The 22885-nt window shown below is 40.2% G+C and overlaps 2 protein-coding genes across 6 annotated transcripts; one reads left to right on the forward strand and one right to left on the reverse strand.

The window, feature by feature from the left end:
* The first annotated feature begins 924 nt into the window (after window positions 1-924).
* On the forward strand, window positions 925-3225 carry inip (ints3 and nabp interacting protein). The gene is made up of 4 exons (XM_027007962.3): window positions 925-1067; window positions 1301-1397; window positions 1907-1997; window positions 2296-3225. The coding sequence occupies exons 1-4, from the start codon at window positions 1043-1045 to the stop codon at window positions 2389-2391; spliced, it is 309 nt and encodes a 102-aa protein (XP_026863763.1). The 5' UTR covers window positions 925-1042; the 3' UTR covers window positions 2392-3225.
* A 7366-nt stretch (window positions 3226-10591) lies between these two features.
* On the reverse strand, window positions 10592-22129 carry kiaa1958 (KIAA1958 ortholog). Of its 5 annotated transcripts, none has more exons than XM_027007973.3 (5): window positions 21805-22106; window positions 20070-21074; window positions 13337-13516; window positions 11957-12163; window positions 10592-11571 (listed from the first exon to the last, which is right to left on the reverse strand). In XM_027007973.3, exons 2-5 carry the CDS (start codon window positions 21058-21060, stop codon window positions 11264-11266), a joined length of 1686 nt encoding a protein of 561 aa, XP_026863774.2. In that variant the 5' UTR covers window positions 21061-21074; window positions 21805-22106; the 3' UTR covers window positions 10592-11263. The 5 variants fall into 5 exon arrangements, with proteins under 5 accessions (XP_026863774.2, XP_026863795.3, XP_081558700.1 ...); XM_081702574.1 differs by lacking the exons at window positions 10592-11571; window positions 11957-12163; window positions 13337-13516 and adding exons at window positions 13553-16081; window positions 16201-16611; window positions 16802-16927 and having other exon boundaries at window positions 21805-22129; XM_027007980.3 differs by lacking the exons at window positions 10592-11571; window positions 11957-12163; window positions 13337-13516 and adding exons at window positions 13554-16081; window positions 16216-16611; window positions 16802-16927 and having other exon boundaries at window positions 21805-22127.
* Between the last annotated feature and the right edge of the window lie 756 nt (window positions 22130-22885).

Genomic DNA, 22885 nt, shown 5'->3' on the forward strand with positions numbered 1-22885 from the left:
CATTGTCTGCAGTTGCTTATAGCTTTGGCATAACTTTGGACAACCAGTTATCATTTCTACTCGTGTCTCAAACCGGACCCGATCATGCAGATTTCTCATTTACAGCTCACAAAGGATTCAGCCATTTCTTTCACAGGAAGCTATCCAGGTGCTTGTGCAGTCTCTTGTCATCTCAAAGCTTGACTACTGCAGCTACTTGCTGGACTTCCTCAGGCCATTGAATTTCTACTACTCATCCAGAATGCAGCAGCGTGACAAAGCTTCAGTCTTTTGAAGTTAACATATGTCATGCCAAGGCTGTGTTCCTTTCACTGGCTTTAAACTGATGCTTGCCTTCAAAGGCAAAAATGGACCAGCCCCTCCCTACATGATGTCAATGGCCAAAGCCCAATCCGTACATCAAGTACTTCGAACGTCAAGTACAGTTTGAAACACCGTGATTGAAGTCTCATGGAGGATAAGCACTGAGATTCGCTGTCCCGCCTCCCAGATGGTGAAATGAACTTCCACTGGCTGTCCAAACAGCAGAGTCCCTTGCAGTCTTCAAACACAGACTGAAGACTCACCTATTTCTGGAGTACTTAAAAGACCACTAACCTTCAAAAGTATCTTTGACTCTAACCTACTGTAAGGGCTAGGATACATTCTATGAGTAAATGACAACAGGTTTGTAAATCGCTCTGGATTAGAGCATCTGCTAAATGCCATAAATGTACATGTAGTATGAAATATTGTGGTAGTTGCCCACTTCACAGATATATGCTACTATTTTATTTGTTGAGCTCATTAAAATATATTTACTGCTTAAACCGCAAAAACAAGTTTGAAACGCAAGAAGTGTCACTTTGTGCGAATAAAAATCTTGATGTGCACAACTATTCCAGTACTGCAGGTGGCAGAGTAGGCTACCTTCACACGAGAGAAACCCACCGAGGAAGATGAAAACCAACTATCGACTTGGCGATAAAGCATGTTGCTGATATCTAGTTAATTAATTCACCTGAAAATAGGTTAGTTATTACTCAGAATTAAAACTCATAAGATGGCTTCAAATACGTCTGGACAAGGTAAATCTGAATATTGAGTTTTTCATTGAAACGCAATTGGTAAAGGATAAATAGCATTTGGCTATCTAACTAGCTTTTGGAGCTAGCTATCAGACTAAGCTGCAAATCGCATGATGGGTGGACGTTGCTGTGCTATCGGTTTTAAAGCCACGGCTAATGGAGTTTACCATCAAAGCTACAGAATAATATTATGAACAATTAATAAGAAGAAATGTATCTTATTACCCATACAGGTTTTCAGAATAAAAACAGGGTCGCTATTTTAGCTGAACTAGACAAGGAAAAGAGACGCCTCATACAAAGCCAGTCCATGAACAGTCCTGGGGCAAGGTAAATTATTACCTCACGTTCTGCTTATTTGTATGCGCGACTGTATATACATAGCTACCATTATTTCTACGTGGACATAATGAAGCACAGCTCAATGTTGAGTGTTTAGGCATTCTCGTAAACCTTTACACGTGATTTAATATATGATCACCTTCATAAATATCCAAGGAGTTGCTGGTATATTTGAGCAGACAGATTTCAGATGTGCTGTGGCCCTCTCGGATCATACTTAATTCAAATGTATGCACAGTGTAGCCCAAAACATACATGAGTGCTTCACAGTTGGACTTCTCTTAACACAGCTAATTCGAACTTTCAGGTGATTATCCAGCCCTGAGAGACAATGTTACAGCAGAGAAATTGAAATCATCCAGTGCAGTTTAAATGAAATGCACTTATACATGAAGTTAGTAATCAGAGTATAAATTCAGCTTCCCCACCCCCTTTTATTTCTATTCATTTATAATTCTCAGATTTTAAAGTGTAGAATTACGCTTTCCGTCACTCAGTATCCCACTGTCAAGACCAGCTGTAAACAAGGATTTCCGGGACCATGCAGAGCAGCAGCACATTGCAGCTCAGCAAAAAGCAGCCTTACAGGTATGCCCACACTCCAGTACTGAAACAGCCTTACAGGTATGCCCACATTCCAGTACTGAAACAGCCTTACAGGTATGCCCACATTCCAGTACTGAAACAGCCTTACAGGTATGCCCATACTCCAGTACTAAAATTTGCTTTAGTCTATGGTAATGCAGAGTTCTACTGATTATTTAACTATGGTATGTAGACAGTTATAAGAGAAGCTGATCAAATTTTAGAACTGTACTGAGAACTCTTGGTTCATATGCATACAGGTCTGTCTTACAAAGATTGTGTGGTATGAATGTTCTTTCAGCATGCGCATGCGCATTCTTCAGGCTTTTTCATCACTCAGGATTCCTCCTTCGGAAACCTTATACTCCCTGTGCTGCCCCGGCTTGAGCCGGAGTGATGAAGGAAGCAAACAGAACTTAAAAGGACACTGTGTGCTCAACTCAGGCCTTTGAACATCACACCTGAGACTCTTAAGAGCAAATAATTTCACCTAAATTAATGACCACAGATTATGGTGTATACTAATTGTACTTTTTTGTATTTCTTGTAAAATAGTGATTATAATTGCTGTAGTGTATTATTATTTTCATAGGCTGCAACAATACATGATTTCCTAAACCATTCCTGATTTGCTAATTTCATTTACCTGACACTTTTTTTTCCCCAAAGCAACTTACAATTATGACTCTCAAGCACTTGAGAGGTAAGGGCCTTGCTCAGGGGCCCTACAGTGGGGCTTGAACCAGCAACCTTCTGGTTATAATTTGCATACCTTAACTACTGAGATACCACTGCTAATTTATAAAGCCCTTTCCCCCACTTTTTCATCATAAACTGAAACGTATGTTAAGATACAATTTGTTTTGGGGACTTTGGTGTGCTAATATTAAATTTCATACTAATATGCTTTTTCAAAAAGTTTTACAGAGGTAACATTTCATCCATGTCCAGTCATTTATTTTAGGTAGTTTTATAATAATTTTTTGGTTTTTGCTGTGATATGAGGGCTTCACATAATATGTTAAGTGATGTCTTCAATAGTAACACAGCTCTTGATTTCAGCATTTGGTGAAATTGAAAATGTTTTTTACACCCATGATGGCTTTACCTAATTTCTGTTCTATTAAAATAAGGAAAAAGCAAAATATAACAATTATTCGTTAATACCAGTAAAGATAACTAAACTGCCCTAAACAAATATGCTTTAATCTACATTAAAATATGAATTGAGCTTGTGTCTTTCACTGATTTACAGCTGACCCTGGGGATTGGCGGTAGGAATGCATCATCTGAAAAGGTTGTGATGGGCTGTAATAGTTCAAAACAGCAGCCCGATGGAGCCAGAATAGTAAAGGCTTTAAATATCAAAGGCAGGAATATACAGTCAATATATAACCTAACATTCCACCATTATAAACTGAATAAGACTGGAGTGATATGCTTTGACAAAGGACTCTGACCCTTAAGAATTTTCTGATTGTACTTTTTTAAAATCTTTATTCACATTGTTCCATTCTGCAGAACTGTTACTTAATCTTGTTGATTACATCTCAAGATGATATTACCTCATTTCACACTCCCAATTATTCTGTGTCTGTGTGTTCACTATATTATTTATATGGAAATCTGTTTATATAAAGACAAATGAATCTTTGTTTTTCTAAAAAAAAAAGCCATGACAGCATAAAGGTTTACGGCAGCTGGGGAAATGAAAGACAAAAGGACAAAGCTGGACTATCCTGGCAGGCAGTTTGGGTAGACCATGTGAGCCACCACAGTCACATGGTCTGGTTTATTATTAGATCTGGCACTTACATCCATAACTGCAGTATTTCCTAATCAAGCAAACGGGAACGATAAACAGAGCATTTACATATTCATAAGGTTACAATATACAAAATGTTATGAAACCCCCCCCCCCCAATAAAACTAAATACAGCAATACACATCATATGCTATGTAGCGCACTTTGCCACGACAGTATCTATTTCTTAAGGAGATTGAAAAAAGCAGATTCAGAGCATCCTCTACTGTAGTCATCAGAGGCACACTGGCCACTGTGTGATCATGTGGTATTGTGGCTGCTTCAGTGTCCAATCAGAAGGCCCTGCAGCTGGTGGTGAAAAGTGACAATGTATCATCGCTACACATTTTCCTTCAACACTGGAGTTCCAGTGTGGGCACAGCCTGAAGTCAGTGTGCTACATATCTAAAACATTTCTCAACCTGTCCATGGACTGTTCACCCTCCTACCATCCGAAAGGTGCTATAGGTCCCAGCAGAAGGTTTATTCTGTGTATGACAACTCTCACCCACCCTCCAACATATGTATACACACACACACCCGCAATGTCAAAATGTAGTAAATTACACAGAGTTTCCAGGGAAACAATGTTTCGTACAGAGACAAAACATGCTTGTCAAGAGTGAGATAAATAAGCGTTCAGATAATGGCTGTAGCACTGTGGCCTGCTACCACTCTAGATGTGCCACATGTACATTTATCTACAAAGCCACTAAAATAACTGACACATCTCCCATTCCACTGCATGCATCGCTGTGGGAGTTGCGTACTGTATAACCTGTAAGAGACGTGATCACCTTTATATTGTAGAAACCAAGAGAAGGCTTGCTGATCGATTTGTTGAACATCTTTGGACCATCAGAAGTAAAGATCTGTAATTTCCAGTGGCAAGGCGTTTTATGCTAATGGACACTAATGCATTAATCACATATCTGTTTACAATGCCAGTTGTTGCTATGGCAGCAATGAAATTAGGAAATTCAAAGAAAAATAACTCATCTACACTCTTGGAACTTGAGAACCCCATGGAATGAATGTTATGATTAAAACATCTACTTTTTCATATATAAACTAGCTCCTTCTAATTCAGAAGCGCTTTGTTTGCACAGCTGATGAAGGACCTCTGTCTAAAGAGTTCTGTTTCTCTGGAAACTCTGTGTACTTTACTACAATTTTGGATATTTATATATTCAAAATTGAGTGGGTTTGCTCAAAATGTTTCCTAAGAACACTGCCATGAATAAGGAATGGTATCAAAACATCCTCCAAGGCAACTTCTCCCAACGATCCAGGAGCAATTTGGTGATGAACAATGCTTTTTCCAGCATGACAGAGCACTATGTGACAAGGCAAAAGTGATAACCAAGTAGCTCAGTGAACAAAACATTGAAATTTTGGGTCCATGTCCAGGAAACTTCCCAGATCTCAATCCCATTGAGAACCCGTAGTCAATCCTCAAAAAGAGGGAGGACAAACAAAAACACAGAAACTGTGATCAACTTTAAGCACTGATCAGGCACGAATGGGTTACCATCAGTCAAAGTTTTCCCCAGAAGCTGATATCCAGCATGCCAAGGCAAATTGCAGAAATCTTAAAAAAGAAGGGTCAACACTGTAAATACTGTAAGGCTTTGCTTAAACTGGATGTATTTGTCAATAAAAAGTAAAAAAACAACAACAACAAAAAAAAACGTATGAAACTTATGCTTATAATTGCACTTCACTATACCGTATAAACATTTAACAAAAAAAACAAAAAAAAAAACAACCAAAAACTGAGGCAGTAAACTTTGTCAAAAACAAAATTTGTGTCGGTCTCAAACCTTTTGGCCACAACTGTAGTATTCTAGGACTGGTACCCAGCTTAGCCAAGATCTTCAATATCAGGTCAATAGCTCTGGGTACATTTGGTCTTCGTTCCCAGTGGGGATGGTGATATCCCCCTTCTGACCTGTTGTCCTGGCTCCCCTTTGCCATAGCATCCATGTTGTACCTGGTCAATCTCAAGTTGTGACAGCAGTTGCCACTTGCAGTTGAGTGCCCATGCTGAGCCCTGTTCACTACTGACGTATCTACAATGGGCACGTGAGCATATGAACTGGACCAGAGAGCAATGGAAGAAAGTGGCCTGGACTTATGAATCATGTGGTCTTGTACAGCAGGTGGACAAATGTGTGTGTGTGTGTGCATGCATTGCTTACCTGGGGAATGATGGCACCAGGATGCACTATGGGATGAAGGCAAGCTAGTGGAGGAAGTGTGATGCTTTGGGCAATGTTCTGTTGCCAAACCTTGGGTCTGGGTATTCATGTTACTTGACCATGGATGTTACTTGAAGTAGGTACCGCATACTTAAACATATCAAGTACATCCCTTCATGTCAATGGTATTTCAAAATAGCAGTAGCCTCTTTCAGCAGGTTAATGCACCATGCCACACTGCACAAATTCTTCAGGAATGGTCTGAGAAACATGACAAAGAGTTAAAGTTGTTGACTTGGCCTCCAAACCCAGGTGATCTTGTGCTGCCATGGGTAGTTCTTCTGTGCTATCCTTCATCCTGCATTTTTCAGCCATTTGTAGGATTGATTTAAGTCAAGCACCTCTGCTATCAGTTGGCAGCACATTCCATGGAGGGGCTTATCCTGCCATACCACTTCCTCTGCTTCCATGGTGACCACATCCCTCCAGGCTCATGAGCTCATACTTGAGGACCATTGCTTGGATATATTAATGGATGTCTCATGTCTCACCTTTGACAGTTGATCTTACATTTTGTAGACCCTTTACTGTCTTGTAGACGCTTTTCCAGCTCACATGCAATGTTTGGATTTTGGATCTTGGGTGCAGTGCCTCTTGCACTGTGAGTAGTTCTGGTCTTGACCTCAGCAGCTTCCAGTTCTTCTCCTAGCCAGCTTATTGTGCCTGCTGGGTATCAGATGACTGGCAGGGCACATGGTTATTACTTTGATCTTATTGTTCCTGTTCACTCTTGAGGACCTGCCTTACCCCATGGAGATAGAATCCCCAGGTATTCATAGCTGTCCCGTATGACTCTAATATGAACTTGTGCAAGTTAAGTACCTTCAGTCCTGATCACTTTTCCTATTTTTATTGTTAGCAGACAACACTTCTACAGTCAGAATGATATTTCAGTGTCCTATAGATCCTGGTCAGGTAGATCAGTGAGTCACTGTCACTTTCCATCATGGTGTACAACCTGATGTTATCCATTTACCGGAGGCTGATGGTAGTTCCTGCTTCTGAATCTGTACCTGTACCTACTCTTAATATCTGGCTGTAAGGATTCAAGCCTATAGAATAGCAGTTGAGACAGTGCATCTTCTTGGTATGTACCAAACTTTAAGTGACCTGACCAGTTGTCTGAGTTTCCATTAAGTATGCAGTGCTTTGAGCCTCTGGTGTTACCAATCTTCTACTGAGCAGTACTCATGTACTTGCACAATTTGCTCATTCAGCTTGGGGGCTATTGTTCCTGACAGGAGCATCCATGTTGTGGACAGGCAAGCTATTGGCCTGTAGTTGAATGGTGTTTGGCCTTTGTTGGGGTACTTTATAACAAGTACTCTCCTGCCGTCTATTAACTAGTATTTATCAGCTTGTTCATTTGTTCTTATGGTCAACCATGAAGATAGTCTCTTTAGCCAGTAGGCATGGATCATGTCAAGGCTAGGGACCGCCCAGTACTTCATGTTTCTTACCCACTCTTGGACATGTTCCTTCTCTGGGAGGTTGGGAGCCCTGGTTTTGTGTGATCATTCATTCTTCCATATACCCTTCCAGTACTGTTCTGCTTCAGCTCTGGTTGGATCCTGTAATGATCCAGCAGAAAAGCCACATGGGTACACTCCAAGTGGGATACAAAGAAAAGGTGTTTATTGGCTCCCAGTGCTCCAGTGCAAAAGAAAAGACATATCCAATCAAAAACAAACAAAAACATTTAAAAAAAAGAGAAAATTTAGTATTTAAAAGTTCAAGGGAAAAGTCCAGCAAACAACTTCTCCACTATGATTCAACTTCAAAACCTTCCCCCTCTTGAATTTTTCCTCAGAACCCTATATAGAAAAAATAGGAACTTGGGTAACATCACTTCCTATATTTGGGTGGGAAAATTCACCATAAAAGTCCCCTTCAACACAGGTTACAGTTTTGTTTCGTTTTTCACTCAAAACATGGAAGCCTCTCCACAAAAATAGTTAATTTTTCTCTTAACCTACTTTTGTTTTACCCATGTAGTTAAAATATACAAACTTTGCTGGCCAGAAAAACATTAAACTTAAACTCTAGTAACATATGTACAATATTTAATCTCACATACTTAGAATTAATTTCTCTTCCCCTGCAGGTCCTCACTAACATAACACTTTTTCCATGCATGTTAAATCACATCAATACATTTTGACCAAACAATTTGTGTGAATTTATATGCACACATATATAAATAAATATCCATAAACAACATATGTGCATCTCCAACACAGAGTCCATATGAACACACTGTAGTGGAGCTCCATCACATATCCTCCCCCATCTCCAGCTGATGGAAGGGCTGTGAAGACACTTCCTCAGCAGCTCTTGACAGTGTGTCTGTTACTGTTTTGGAATATCTAAAAGTTTGTAGAGACAGATACCATCTTGTGATCCTTGCGCTGAAGTTTCATTTTGTTTACCCACACAAGAGTCCAGTGGGCTGCCTCCAGTTTAAAAGTCTGCCTAGCAGGTAATATCTAAAAGAGTCAAAAACCCATTTCACAGCCAAACACTCCTTCTCAATTGTGGAGTACTGAGTCTTTGGAGGGCAGAGTTTCTGACTGATTAATCCCACCGGTCTCCGTCTGTCCCCATCCTCCTGAACAGCACAACCCCCAGTCCACACCTGAGGCATCTGTTTGCAGGATAAAAGGCTTTGTAAAATCAGGACTCCGTAACACTGTGTCCTCACACAGTGCCCCTTTCAGTTCTTCAAATGACCTACCACACTCCTCCATCCACCGCACACAGTCCCCGGTTCTGACTCTGTCCAAGTTTGACCCATACCAAATGCTTAGAGCAGATGATATGATTGAAACACTGGGCAGGGCCAGGTATATCACCACGACTGATCTGAGCAAGGATTACTGGCAGGTTCCTTTAGCATGAGAATCAAACAAACTGTTTTGAGAACACCATATGGCATGTTCCAGTTTACAGCGATGCCGTTTGGCCTCTAGGGAGCACCAGCTCATAGGTGATGGGCCCCACCCTTCTGGTGATTTCATAAGGCCCATATGCCATTTTGCTAGCAGCTTGCTCTCACTAGTAGACAGAAGCAACAGCACATGTCCTTACTGGAAATCAACATGTCCACAGTCCACCAACTCCAAAAACCTTCCTCCTCTTGAATGTTCCCTCAGAAGCTTATATAGAAAAAAACAACAGGAAATTAGGTGACATTACTTCCTGTCTTTGAGTGGGGAAAATTGCCATAAAAGTCTCCATCAACACAGGGTCCAGTTTCTTTTACCTGCAAAACAACATGGAAGTCTTTCTACAAAAGCAATCACCTGTAAATTCCCTTTTCTCTTAACCTACTCTTGTTTTACCTACTAAGTTAAAATATGCCAACTTTTCTGGCCAGATAAACATTAAACTTAAACTCTAGTAACATATTAAAGAACAATATTTAATCTCACATGCTTACAATAAGTTTCTTTTTCCCTGCAGGTCCTCACTACATAGCACTTTTTCCATGCATGTTATTCACATCGATAAAATTTGATGAAACAATTCCTGTGTGTTAATTTATATGCATACATATATAAATATATATACATAAACAGCATATGTGCATCAGAGTCCATATGAACAGTGTGGTGAAGGGTAGCTCCATCACAGATCCACAGTCATGATTCTGTATTGTAACTGAAGGTATACTTTGGTTGGCTCATTGATGACGAGACCTTTTACTCTTTTGGTCACTCTTTCGTGCGTGTTTGCAGTCTGGAGGCTAGTGCTGTTAACCTTTGTTTAGTATACTCTAGAGCCTCAACTATGGGCCTTCAGTGTATGTCTGTGGGCAGGCTGCTTCTTTGGTCTTTATGCACTTCTGGACCTCTGTCCATCTGCTGACATCCTTCTGAGTTGGCTTTTTATCTCTTTGGAGTTCTGGTTTGTCAACCCCAGGCCCCAGGTTGGTACCTCAGGCCAAAACTGGTAGCAAGCGGACATCTACTGACTGACTTTCAGGTGGTGTTGAAGCAAGACAGGTCTTGGGGATGCTTTGAGATGAGGATTCTTTAGAAACGGGGACGTTCTCGATAAGACAATTTATCTGTAGTTCTTTAATGGGTAATCAATGATGTTTATTTTTGAAAAAGGACCTGCATTCTGAGGTGTCAAGGAAATGCATGTCAGTTCTATTCCTCCTGTCATTCATTGTCTAGAAGAAAATATGCATGTTCCTTAATGACTAAAAATACAACACTGGTGACTTAAAACTCTTTCCGGGATTGGTCTCAATTTCCCCCACGTTAAAATAAATGAAATGTTATAGTAAAATCACAAACAGTAAAACAAAATGCCATTTTAAAGTTTATTTTATTACTGCCAACCAGGGAAACCAACAGCTGTGATGTGTGATATATCTTAACCTTGATGTAATACTGTATGGAAAATATTCCTACTTTCCTTAACTCGGTCCCTCTGGTCCCACTCTCTGCCTAGCCTGTGTCTGGTTGATCCTCCTCAGGCCCTGGGGCATTTTTCTCAGAATGAGTGACACTGGGAGTCAGATGCTGAGAACCACGCACACTTTACTGAGAGATACATGAGAATATATAGATGGCAAAGCATATGAGTAAGCAGAAATATGTAAATGACAGCAGGTGCAACATGTTCAGACGTGACATGATATGCAGAGTCTAGAATGAGACAGTAACTCCAGACCATCTGACACAGTTTTGCACCTATCTAAAAGTAAACAGCATAAGACAGCATGACATGAGACTGAGAGAGAATTATTTACAGAAAGGGGAGTTGCATTGTAGAGTTCTAACAAATATACTATGTAAAACTACTAAGATTAGATAGGAAAATGGGCCATGTCAAAAAGCACAGAAATAAGTGAACATGAAATAAGTGAACATGCATTATTCAAAAATGAAATTGATAAATGTTCATAATTACTGAAACAAGTGCATTAGAATGAGATCAATACTGGTGACACAGTCATGAAGTTAATACAAGACACACAAAACAATCATTTCATATAATGTAGTGCGACGATCCATATGAGAAACAAACAAGTTTGGTCACTCGTAAATCAACAAGATTTTGCCGTTCAGCTGTTTATAGACTGCAAACTACCTACAAAGACAGAGGCATTGGGTTTGGAGTGGCATGGAAAAATCTTGACCGGGCACTTGGAGATGGCGACACACACGAACATACAAGTCCCCAGTAAGGCTTTACTTGCTGACTATTGGTAAAAGCTCCCCCTTTGCTTTCATGGCTTTGATCTTGGCCTTAATGTTATCATCCATGGCCTGCCGGCAGCGGATGGCATAATGGGCGAGCGTCTCCTCTTTCTCGTCCCAAGGGGGGAGGGCGTGAAACACCTCCGGGGCGGCCAGGCTGAGTTCGGCAATGGCCGCTGTGCGGGAAATGGTGTTACGGTCCACACCGACACGGTCAAAGGCCACTTTCATGGAGACACTCCGACGGAATTCCTGCAGGGCTGTCATGTATCGTGCAATCACCCCGACAACATTTTTCACTACAAAGGAGAGAATGGAATCACTAGGACTTCAAGCATGTTGCTTACAGTTTCTGCAAGCTTCTCACTTCATAGTGCAATGGTATTTACATGCAAACTCAGTACTGGAACTGAATTTAGAAAGAAAATTCTAATTCAATGGCATGTGGAACACACCTATACATGCTTGGAATTAAATATATTTTTTGTAATTTCAGTGTAACACAAAAAACTGGTCAACCATTGACCTTTTACCGCATTTCATATACATTTTTACCCAATATTTTGCATGAGCATGAAAGTGGCAGGTTGTATTATGAAACTAAATCTATATGCAATGTCATATATAAATTTCTTTAGTGTGGCTTACTCATGCTGCTACCACAGCCACTAAGCCAAAACTTACTTCTGACACGGGTGTTCTCCCCATCCCTACTTCTCTTGGAGGAAATCTTGATGGTCCTCTGTCGCTCTAGTGGGTGCAGCTCCACATCCTCAAAGGAGTCAAAGAGCGCCGTTGACTCAAAAGGAGCCCCCTCTTCAGGGAATGAACCAATTAGCTGATGGGAGCTCCCTGCCTCCATCTGACTGGAAGGATGACCTCGTCTCTTTTCTGTAACAGACCCACTGCAGTGATTGAGCCTGACTCAAGCCCAGCATTCAGACCCAGAATGATCAAACCCTTTCTCTTCAAGATCATCTTCCAAATCTCATCTACAACTAACACCTGACAAGGTTGGAGCAGAAATGGGCTGTAGCAAAGTACAGGGCAGGGTGGAAAGATGGCCCAGACGAACTGGTGGTTAATTAAACCTGGTCACACTTGTGAGTCGTTAACTTATATACCGTCAGACAGAGACAGAGCACACACACACACACACACACACACACACACACACAGCTGCAGGAAGGCAGGAAGGCTGCAGGAAGGTGTCCTACATGCCATCCGTGGAAACTTGAAGTAGGGACTCTCTAAAAGCAAGAATTAAATTCATTATATTCTCTACATGGAGGATTAACAGCTCCCCGACCAGAGCCGGGCTGTGGGGATGTATTGCATTGGTGGCAGGACTGGAGATACGGTGCAGGAGAACCAGCAGGTAATGTAAGGTTGCAACTGTGGGCCATTAACAATAGCCTGCTTATATGCTGTCTTAAAAGCAAATTAAAATGCTGTTTTGAATTAGTGCGTGGCTGTTTTCTTTTTTTGGTGGTGTGTGAAAAATAAAAACTGGCTCTGGCTCATAACCCTGCTTCTTGTGTCCATACCTCAATCTCAGCATTGTAGACGTGTAACAGTTAGATGTCATTTCTTCACCAGTAGAGCTACCTTCACCTTAGAGCTACCTTTCACCTGTAGAGCTAACTTCCTGTTGTTCATGTTTTTAGAAAACCTTAATTGAATGAGATTAGATTTGTAGAAGTAAAAACCCAAGCAAAGTATAAATCAGAGAAGGGTGTGGGTGACCAGCAAGTCACATCTACCCAGAGAAACCGAATCCTGGCTTTCAAAAAAACATATCATTACACAAGATAGATTTCGCTGGGTTTTTTGCAGGTTTTAACCTTGAATGGCTTCACAATGTGGTAATAAATTACACACAATCAAGAAACTGCATTATTTTTAAATACGCATAAAAAGGTCTCTTTGATGTTTCAAATAGAAGATAAAACCCTTTTTTTTTCTCCAGAGTTGAGTCATGATGAACTCTAGCATTCAGTTTATTCATACTACAACTAATGGTCCCTTTTAAGAACGTTCTTCTCATCACTAATATTGCCTTACCTGGCCGCAGCTGGTCTTGGAGAAACTCACAGATGAGCTCAGCCTTTTTGGTGAGTTCCTGCTGAAGGAGCTCCTTGTCCTGCTTCAGACTGCTGATGGTCTCCCCCAAGAGAACACTCTTACTGCGCTCTGCCTGCAGCAGAGCCTTCAGCCGCTCCACCTCATACACAACAGGGGGCGCTGCAGCGGAGACAAACCCCAAACAGCTTTACTTCACTCACATCACCAGGATGAGAAATCTGAACGTAGGACGTCTTGCGATCTCCCAAAGAGTACAGACGCTTACACTATTAACATTCAAATATGGTGCACCAAACGCTGCCACTGTTTGAATACATACGAAATTAAACATTACTATAACAAATCCAAATGTGTGGTTAATTACAGACCACGAATTGGTCCTTCATCACTAAATAGATCACAGGAGCATAGTATTAGACTTAAAAAAATGAATGACACCTGATATACCTGCTGTGTAGTTCCTATGTGCAAGAATTTAAAGGAGGTAGCTAAACCTTCTGTTCCACCTAGGTTAGCAAGGATGAAGTATGCTTATCAAGCTAAGGCTACGTTCACATTAGCAACCAGAAGTGATCTAAATCAGAGTTTTGGCTTAATGTGAGACAGATCTGGGTTTTTTGTTGTTTTTTTTATGGCTGTATGGATGTACAAATCCAAACTTTTCAAATCACATTTGAGTCACTTTTGTATGAGGTCGTTGACTAGATTCGTGGCCATGCGACTTGAATGAGAACGATCAGACCGCAATTCATGTGGCTTTTGGCATATATCCAAGTGCTCAGCAGCACCGGCAGAACAAGAAATGGAGGAGGGCAACAGCCGTGACAACAGCAGTAAACAGCAAATGCCAGCTGTCTGGCCTTTTCACCTTCGCGACCTGATCGTGTAGCGTTACAACGAACTGTTTCGAACTGTTTGCCGTCTTCAAGAAATGCAAAACGCGATGCATAATGGCATGCGCTAATAGCATGTCTATTTTGATGGTTTTAATACCATGAATCGTCTCATAAACATAACATTTTTGTTGTTGTTGTTGCACCATTTCATGCGACCAATACTAAACATAAACATGAGACATCATAACATGCATTCCAGTTTTTACAGGCAAATCTGAAAGGTCATCACAAGGTCAATGGAAAACCGTTTCCTAAGTACCATGGATATTTTTTTAAAGTCAGGTTTTGTTACATGCATTCTTGGAACAAATCCACAGGGCAGCGTGCAAAGTTTTAAAAATGGAAGAAAAAATGTCAAAGTGTATACTTTATCAACCTTCCAATTAATGGAAAAAAACTGGTAGGTTTTTAAGATGACTTGTCTGTATTGTTGAAAAATAGAGATTTTATCCAGTTTTAAACCAGAGGTATTCAAGTCTATTTATAAATATATTTTTTCCTTGTTAAAGTAGAACTGAGACTTTAATACAGTGGTATTCATATCTCAGTCCTAAGGTCCAGGTCCTAGAGGCTAAAGTAGAACTGAGACTTTGATGCAGTTCAGATCCTCCAGCTTTTCCACCCTTTATCTAGGACTCAGGTGTGATTAATGTAACTGTTTGGCCACTTTATCATTTAACAAACTACAAGGGAATACAAAATACAGGACTGGATTTGAATACCACTGCTTTAAAGCAAATGCAAAAAGCAAAATACACAAATAAATAAATTAATTAATTAATTAAAAAAAATAAAACAATCATTTTAAAAAACCCACAAACAACCCCCCCAAACAAAACAAAAACAAACCCTTTATAATGTCTATATTTATTACAAAATTGTTACAAAAACCAGCAGACACATTAAATATCAAAATCAAATATTTACACATCAAAAATACAAAAATGTTTCACATCTTGTAATACTGGATTAACAGCTTAATGTATACCATAATCATGAGACCAAATGTGAATTACAGCCACAGGTGTATTTGTCTAACCCAAGCAAAGACTGTATGGATTGTTTGGACAGGGATGAACAATACAGAGCAGACCCGTTTCGAATCTGATCTGGCTATGGAGTACACACCAAAAGAGAATGCACCAAAGGTTAGTTTTTATAGGTATATGTAAAAATAAATCAATAAATAAATATGAAAAAGGAAAACGGTTCAATTAAAAAGTTCTTCCATCTACTCAGCCATTTAAAATCCAAGTGAAGATGCTGGAGGATGGAAAACTGCATAACTAACTGCAGGTATAAAGGGCCGAGACTCTGGCGTGCCTGGACTGTGCTACAACCTGAATGAGTGCTTGATAAAAAACTGGCCTGATGCCCTCTTATGCAAACTGCAGACTAACACAGCTACAATATGTTTGTCTTTTTGATCAGGGGAGCCAGGAGAAAAGACAAGTAGAGTTACGTTTAACTTTGTGAATGTCATGGGTCTCGACAGGTAGATTCTGGGTGTAAAGAGCAGTAAACAGGAGTGTGATCTAAATAGTGACCAATAACATTTAGTTCTTTATTTGGATCACGTACATTTGCATGAAATAATGAAGACACTGACAGTTACATATAGAGACTGAACAAATTATTGAGGGACTTTTAAAGATTTATCAGATATACGAAGGCCCTGACTTTTGTGGACTGTGGAAAAGATATGTCTCCTGTGATAACTTTCTCCTCTGACCAGTTCTCAGCCTGCACTTGTTAATACAGGCTTTCTTCAGCTTGGCTGGTTCCACTGGAGTCCATCCATCCAAACTAGAACAACGTAGGACATAAGCTGCACAAAACAAAAACACACACCAATTACAATTCATTTTAAAACACCGCTCAGGTTAACCAAATAATATTAAAGCACAAAAATGCTAAATCCTTGACCATAGATTGAAAATTGTTTACACATAAGACGCATACACATTACTCCATCGACTGTTCTTCTGTCAAGGATTTTTTTCCCTGCAGGCACTTTGCCTCTTTTCCCAAAAGCCACAGCCCCAACAAGATCTTCCTCACTGAAGAAGTGCTCGAATAGGAGGTGGAAGAGTCTCATGCTGTCCTGTCGTGACTCCCGATGCATGCAGGCCAGTTTGTAAGGGGGAAGGAATAGGCCCGAGCCAGGGAACAGCTCCTGCTCCTGCTCGCCAAACTTGGGTGGGCTGGGCTCTCCAAACCTGGCTGGGCTGGGCTCTCCAAACCTGGCTGGGCTGGGCTCTCCAAACCTGGCTGGGCTGGGCTCAGGTGCCCAAGTCCTTTCGTGAAACTCAAGTATCCGGGAAATCACTGCTTGCAGATTTCGTAATGTTACTGGATCTGCACATAAAAATAAGGTACACCCAATGTATAAATCTTTAATCGGACAGTTGATGGGGGGGGGGGGGGGGGACGACAAGTGTACAAATGAAAATGTCATAGGCTTCTGCTGAAAATGTTTGCTGCTTTTAGATAAACACTGATCTCAAATTTAGCACTGTACTTTAGGCATAACATCACTGAATCTTACCTACGCTTGTGATGAACTCTTCAAGCTGTTTTCTTTCATCAAAATTCCTGTCAGCAAGTGGACAAAGTTCTGATGTAGAAGGCCAGAAGTGTTCCTCTGAATTCAAGGACACTGAAGCTAGACAGCCTGTTAACACACCCAGTGAGAAAGCTTAACACCAGTTCACCATCCACAACGTGCTGAGAGCTCTAGAAATAAATAATACATTTTCAGTGAAAGTACATTTTTATTTTAACAATTGTAGGCAACAAGCAGTTAGCACGAGATGAGTTTCTGCAGCTCTGTATTAATTGGTGCCCAATGGAAACCAATGCAACTGTGATAGTGTACCCACTGACAGAAGACTACGACAAACTAAAGAGACGTTACCTGCACTTCAGTAAACCCACTGAAACTTTAGAAGGGGGTTGTGTAACAACTGAAATAGCTGTAATTGGTTATACAAAGTTTACTCTAAATTAAACTTCTCACTAAAACGTCTCGCTCAAATGTATACAATTATGAAGTTCCATGGTAGATAATAAAAGAATTCAAATACAGCAAGCTCAGAAGAGTAACGTCTGACACAAATACATAACCATGGTACATTTAGTCTGCCTCATTTTCATGAGTACCTGCAAATCTGATTGGGTCATACGTTATCCACAATTTATTGAAAATTTGCTGAATATTCTGCATTTATTCTCAAACTTCTAGCAAACCCATATTATCTGTGTGAATTATTAGTGACTTGCATTACACAACAGTGAGACTGCTCTCTCTGTAAAAGTAGAAAGTGTCCAGAATACACTCACCTTTGATAATTTCTTGATTTGGCGTTATAATTGGCATTGTCCATTTTTCATCTTGACCGAAATTTCAAATATCCACAGAGCGTCTTGAGAAAACATACTGATCCTTTATTTGAGTGGTAGAGAGCAGCAGGGACCGAGTTAGCCTAAACCTTTTTTGGTCCCTTTTTAAATTAACCAATTGCTGGGTTTTCAGATTAAAAGCCCTTTCTTTCTAGGGAACATGATTTCAAATTAGCCATAAAGTTAAATCAGCCCATCACATCTTCCAACACCAGGCTTACTCTAAGAGTGGACCAATTAAAAGCATATTTCTATTGTCTGGAAACTGTCATTCAAGGGCTTCCTGAAATATTTTAAAAGTTTAAAACATCAGTATTTTTTTTACTGAAAAATATAAAAGAATGTTTTCAAAGTGGACCACGAGTTGTTTAATGGAACATGAAAACAGCTTTCAGCTTGCAAATGTTTTGCATGTAACTCCCAAATATTGGACTATCAAATAAAAACAAAAACAAACAAACGAGATGTTTACTTGTGCAACTGGTTCATAACATATTACAAGCACATACATCAGTGGAAATGTTCTTACATTTTTTCATGTGATGCTGCAACATATCAGGCCTTTTAAGGTTTTTACTAACTGCCGTATTGTATAGCATAGGAGGAACATGTAGCGTATTGCTTTGTGTAGCACCAGGGCTGTACTCTCTTCTCATAAATATAATTAGAGAAATAATACATCAGAACAAAGATTTCTGCAATGTGCGCAGGTGTATTTACAGAAACAGAGTTAGCATTTGTAAAAATTAGCATTTTGAACAGCTCATATTTTGTGTTCAAAGCCATCAGTAATTTCATAGCCATGTCTCAAGTTTTGACCAGGCTTATTGATTAAAAGGTCAAAGAGACAGACATACCAAGTGTGCACACATACCATGTGTCTTCTAATGTCCACACACTTAACATATATCCAAACACCCAAATATGTATACTTAGCATTTTATTGAAATGTTTTATCAAATTAAAGAAAGATTATGTAATCATTTATTGTATTATTTGTTTTAGCAATGTATAGATCATTATACAAATAGATTTAACTTACATAAAGCAGCTATGGACACAGGTTCACCCATAGTGCCAGACCCTCCACCTCCCCAAGTAATGACCCTGCAGCATCACACTTGTTGGATGGTTCTTTCACTACCCTCCAGCCTAGTTACATGACCTCTTCCAACAAGTTCAGTGAGTTGTCTACATTTGCCAGTGTCAGACCCATCATCATCTGTTTTGTTCTCCACTTTCTTGCAGTCTGCACTTCATTTTTTGGTGGATTAGGGTTTTTCCACCTCATTTTTGGGTTGGGTTAGGGTTTTTCCACTTCATTTTTATTGGATATAATAAACACTGTTCCTTTGAGAACCACCTTGCACTACTCCTGTGTCTGACAGACACCAAAAGGTATTTTGGATGTTTCAATTCAGTATGTAAAGACCAAGGGAATATATTATAAAGTGCTATAAATATTGTGCGTGCACGTTATACATTCAACATTAAACAACAATAATGTATGTGCTACATTAAACATTCAGCAAATTTTCAATAAAATTATCACAATAACCAAACCATCCTAAAGGTGCAAATGATACTGTAAGGCCTATGGCTCAGACTGAAACAAAGTGAGAAAGCTGGAATACAAAGAGTGAGGGAAGGGCATGAGCTTCCTCACTGTGGAAAGTAAAGTTTGCATGAGCTTTTCACAGCATAAGGATGACCCATTTTACATCTGAAGGGGAGAAATAGTCAGTCATTCAATCACTAGACTTTGGAAGGGTGTTCATAGCACACTGTGTGTCCAGAAGAGCTAGGCTGACCTAATTAGAAAGATGAGCTTCCCTGTTTTTTCCCACCTTGGCATTTGCCCATTGATGACTACAAAATATTCTGCATATTCTTTTTTCTATATTAATCTTGTTTGCATTTTTAAAACTGGTTTCATTTAACTGAAAATATTTTATAGCTATATGTAAAAAATAAATAAATAAATAAATAGTCTCTCTTTAAACAAGGGCTCAGACAATGATTGGTGCTGTCAAAACCCGTTTTCTCTTTAGATGATTATGAGATTTGCGACCATTTAAAACCTTTTCTAAACAAGAGGGGAATTGTGATGACTATCATCCAACCAAATACATGGGCTTAAAATATGCACATGAATCTTAACGAATCAAGTGATGTCTAGACAGCAAACTCTTATCCCAGTCATCAAAGATGCTTAGCCACTCTGTGTTTGTTCTGTACCAGCTCATCATCCACCTAGAGCATGTAATCAAGAACTACAGTGTTACCTGTCATGTGGATAAGGTGCACTGGCAGCTGGAACACAACCAAAACCTGCCTGGAGCAAAATCAAATCAAAACCGGCTATCCTAGGACTGGCCTGTGAACTTGTGGTGTAGAATATGAAAAATCTTTACCTGTGCCGTGCCCTTTAGCTTCTGCACTGAGCGCCTGTGCTGCTAGGATATCCATCTCAGGGTTAGCTGCAACTGGCACATCTCCAAAGGACAGTCCAAAGTCCCCATTAGGAAGGCCTTCAACCAGGTCACTCCGTCCAGGTCGATTCTGACCGGCTGTTGGATTCAAGTTCATGTGTGTTTTGCTCTGTGAACTACCAACAGGTGCACGTGGAGGTTTGGACACAGATGGAGAGGGGTTGTCGTGTGGCGATGAGGAGACCCCTACCGAATCTCCATCCACTGAGGAAGGCTTGTGGATGGCTGACAGTCTGGATGAGGGTCGTGTCTGGGAGTTTGGTTTGGGGGACTGGGATGCCACACTGCATGACTGAGCAAGTTCCATGTCACCAGGATTCTGGGGGTTAGCTACAGTGTAATAGTCTTCAGCTCTCTCCTGCTTGATTTTCTTTGCTTCCGGGTCACTGCAGTTTTCCAGCTCTGGGCCCTTGGTCCCCCTCTTCCTGTGCATCATCCTGGGCTCAGACTCACCCTCTTCATCTGTGGCAGACGACTCACAAACGATGTCAAACAGGTGGCTGTTGTACTCATCCGTGTTGTCGTCCATCTCAGATGGCTCACTGCAGTTGGAGAAGTCGCAGGAGTCCCGGGTCTGGCCAGGGTCACCCTTGGTCTTGGCTGAGCTGCCCAAGAACCTCTCTGTCGAGCTGGCCTGCATGACCGCTGCTCCCTGGATCAGAGCGTCAGAACTGATGACTCTACTGCCTTGGCAACAAGGTCGCTCCTTATGGGCTGTTTTACAGGTAGATGTTAAGGGCCAGTGGTAGGCGTGACCTGCGCTACAACCCCAGAGAGCAGTGAGGCTGCCGTGGGCGCCTTCTGTTAGCAAGTGTTTCAGGCTGGGGATCAACGTGCAGATAGTTCCATGGCTGTGTGCCCATTTTACTAGTTTAGCTAAACTGTCGGCCGAAGTGTGCAAACACTCCTCCATGTTGAGTGTACTCCCTGAGAAGGTTCAGAATCATGTTAAACCTCAATTATCATCAAAATGAATCATTAATTATAATAATCAGTAAATGCATACTTAATGTTTCATTGACGATAATTTCAATTAGTTTTGTATACTACTTCATTAGCTAATGATCAATCATTTAATAACTGATCCGACTAGGAAAAGGCTGGCTAAGACCTGGCTAACAAACATAGGCTTGAACAAGCAATGACATCAGCTAGGTTAACGTTACTAGCTGTCTAAATGTTATAGGACTATTTGACGACGCTACTAAAATAGTTAGCCATAATTCCCAAACCTGCATGTCTGTCTTCGGTAGACAGGCTAGCATGCTAATAAATAACACAACCTGTGAAAACATAACTGTCAAGGAAGCGAAACTTTATCGCTAGCCAAAGACACGAACATGTAGATAGCTACGCTAGCTAACTTAAGGACTACACAGGTGGGACGTTTAGCATATAGCTAGCTAGCTACGCAAAAACACATCTGTAACGCGTTTGCTAACTTGTAGATAATAAAATACTTATCTATATACCTTCATTCGCTACAGGGACATTGGGTTATGTGCATATAAATAACGTTAGCTAACTAAACGATAGCTAGGTGGCTAGCAAGGCAGCTAATATTAAATAGTTATTGAGCTAGACATAAAACCCTAGCTAGCTTAGTGCCAATATAAAACAAAGACCTCTGTTGTTAGAGGTAAAATAAAATAATTACCTTCACACGCGAGAATGTTAGCTTACATATAGAGACTTGTTACGTTTTCTACAATGTCAAGCACTACCAAGTAAGTAGTCCTTTGTGTTGGTTTACACACTTTCCTTGTAAAGGACAGCTGTTTCTCCAAAATAAAATGGAATCGTTTTATCCCCTTTTTATGTGGGGACTTTTAAAGAACCCATTACTTCCCGTCATGTCCTCTTACGTAATGCATAACCGCACGTCATGTCCTCTTATGTATCGCTGTGTATTCTTTTTTAAATGAAGTTCATTTCACACAGAGTCTCTTATTATACAGAATAATAATGATCCTCATGTAAACCAGAAAAAACGTGACCAGCGAGTTTACCAGTCCCGTTTCAGCACTCGCTCAACCTTTGCTCAACCTGTGCCCAACCAGTGCCCTATTTTTACCGGGTGACTTCTGCGAACTGAATTCGATCAATCGAATCTCATCATTGAAATGAGCTAAATGGGCCTATAGCTTTTTGAACATCTGAAGATTAAATGATTGAATCTGAATGTGTGAACACCGAAAAGGAATATAGCTAGATGTTTGATTTTTTGGGGACTCTAAAATTGACTTTAAAAATATAATAAGAAAATCTTAACACGTTGATAGTGGGATCACAATGGTATTTAAATTTATAGCAGAGCATAAAATATAAAAAAGATTCTCTAAGGGAGTCTTGGCTATCTATATAAAAACTTTATTGTCTCTCTTCCCTTTCAGTGGGTGTAAATATCTTTTTCCTCACATTCGGGCCTTCTGCCAGAGGACTGAGAGTTTGAGAGCAGTGCCGTATTTTTTGCTGTTCCTAGAATTTCGCCTTTTTTTGGGACTGAAATGAATGTTACTCCTGCTGAAGCCACTTCTCCAGCTTGCGGGCACTTATCTGTTATCCTTCAAAAGCCTTTATTTTGTCTTTCTTTCTTCCTTTTTGTGACTCCATATATAATCCATCCTGGCCAAAAAATGTTTTATTAAAGAGAGACGTCAAATAACATACATAGATTGTTCATTTGAATAGGTATAGTAACAATAACTGGGATACAGCATTCATGTCACTAGATACAG

This window comes from Electrophorus electricus, chromosome 19, assembly GCF_041902795.1.
Source record: "Electrophorus electricus isolate QZ-2024a chromosome 19, ASM4190279v1, whole genome shotgun sequence".
Taxonomy (NCBI): domain Eukaryota; kingdom Metazoa; phylum Chordata; class Actinopteri; order Gymnotiformes; family Gymnotidae; genus Electrophorus; species Electrophorus electricus.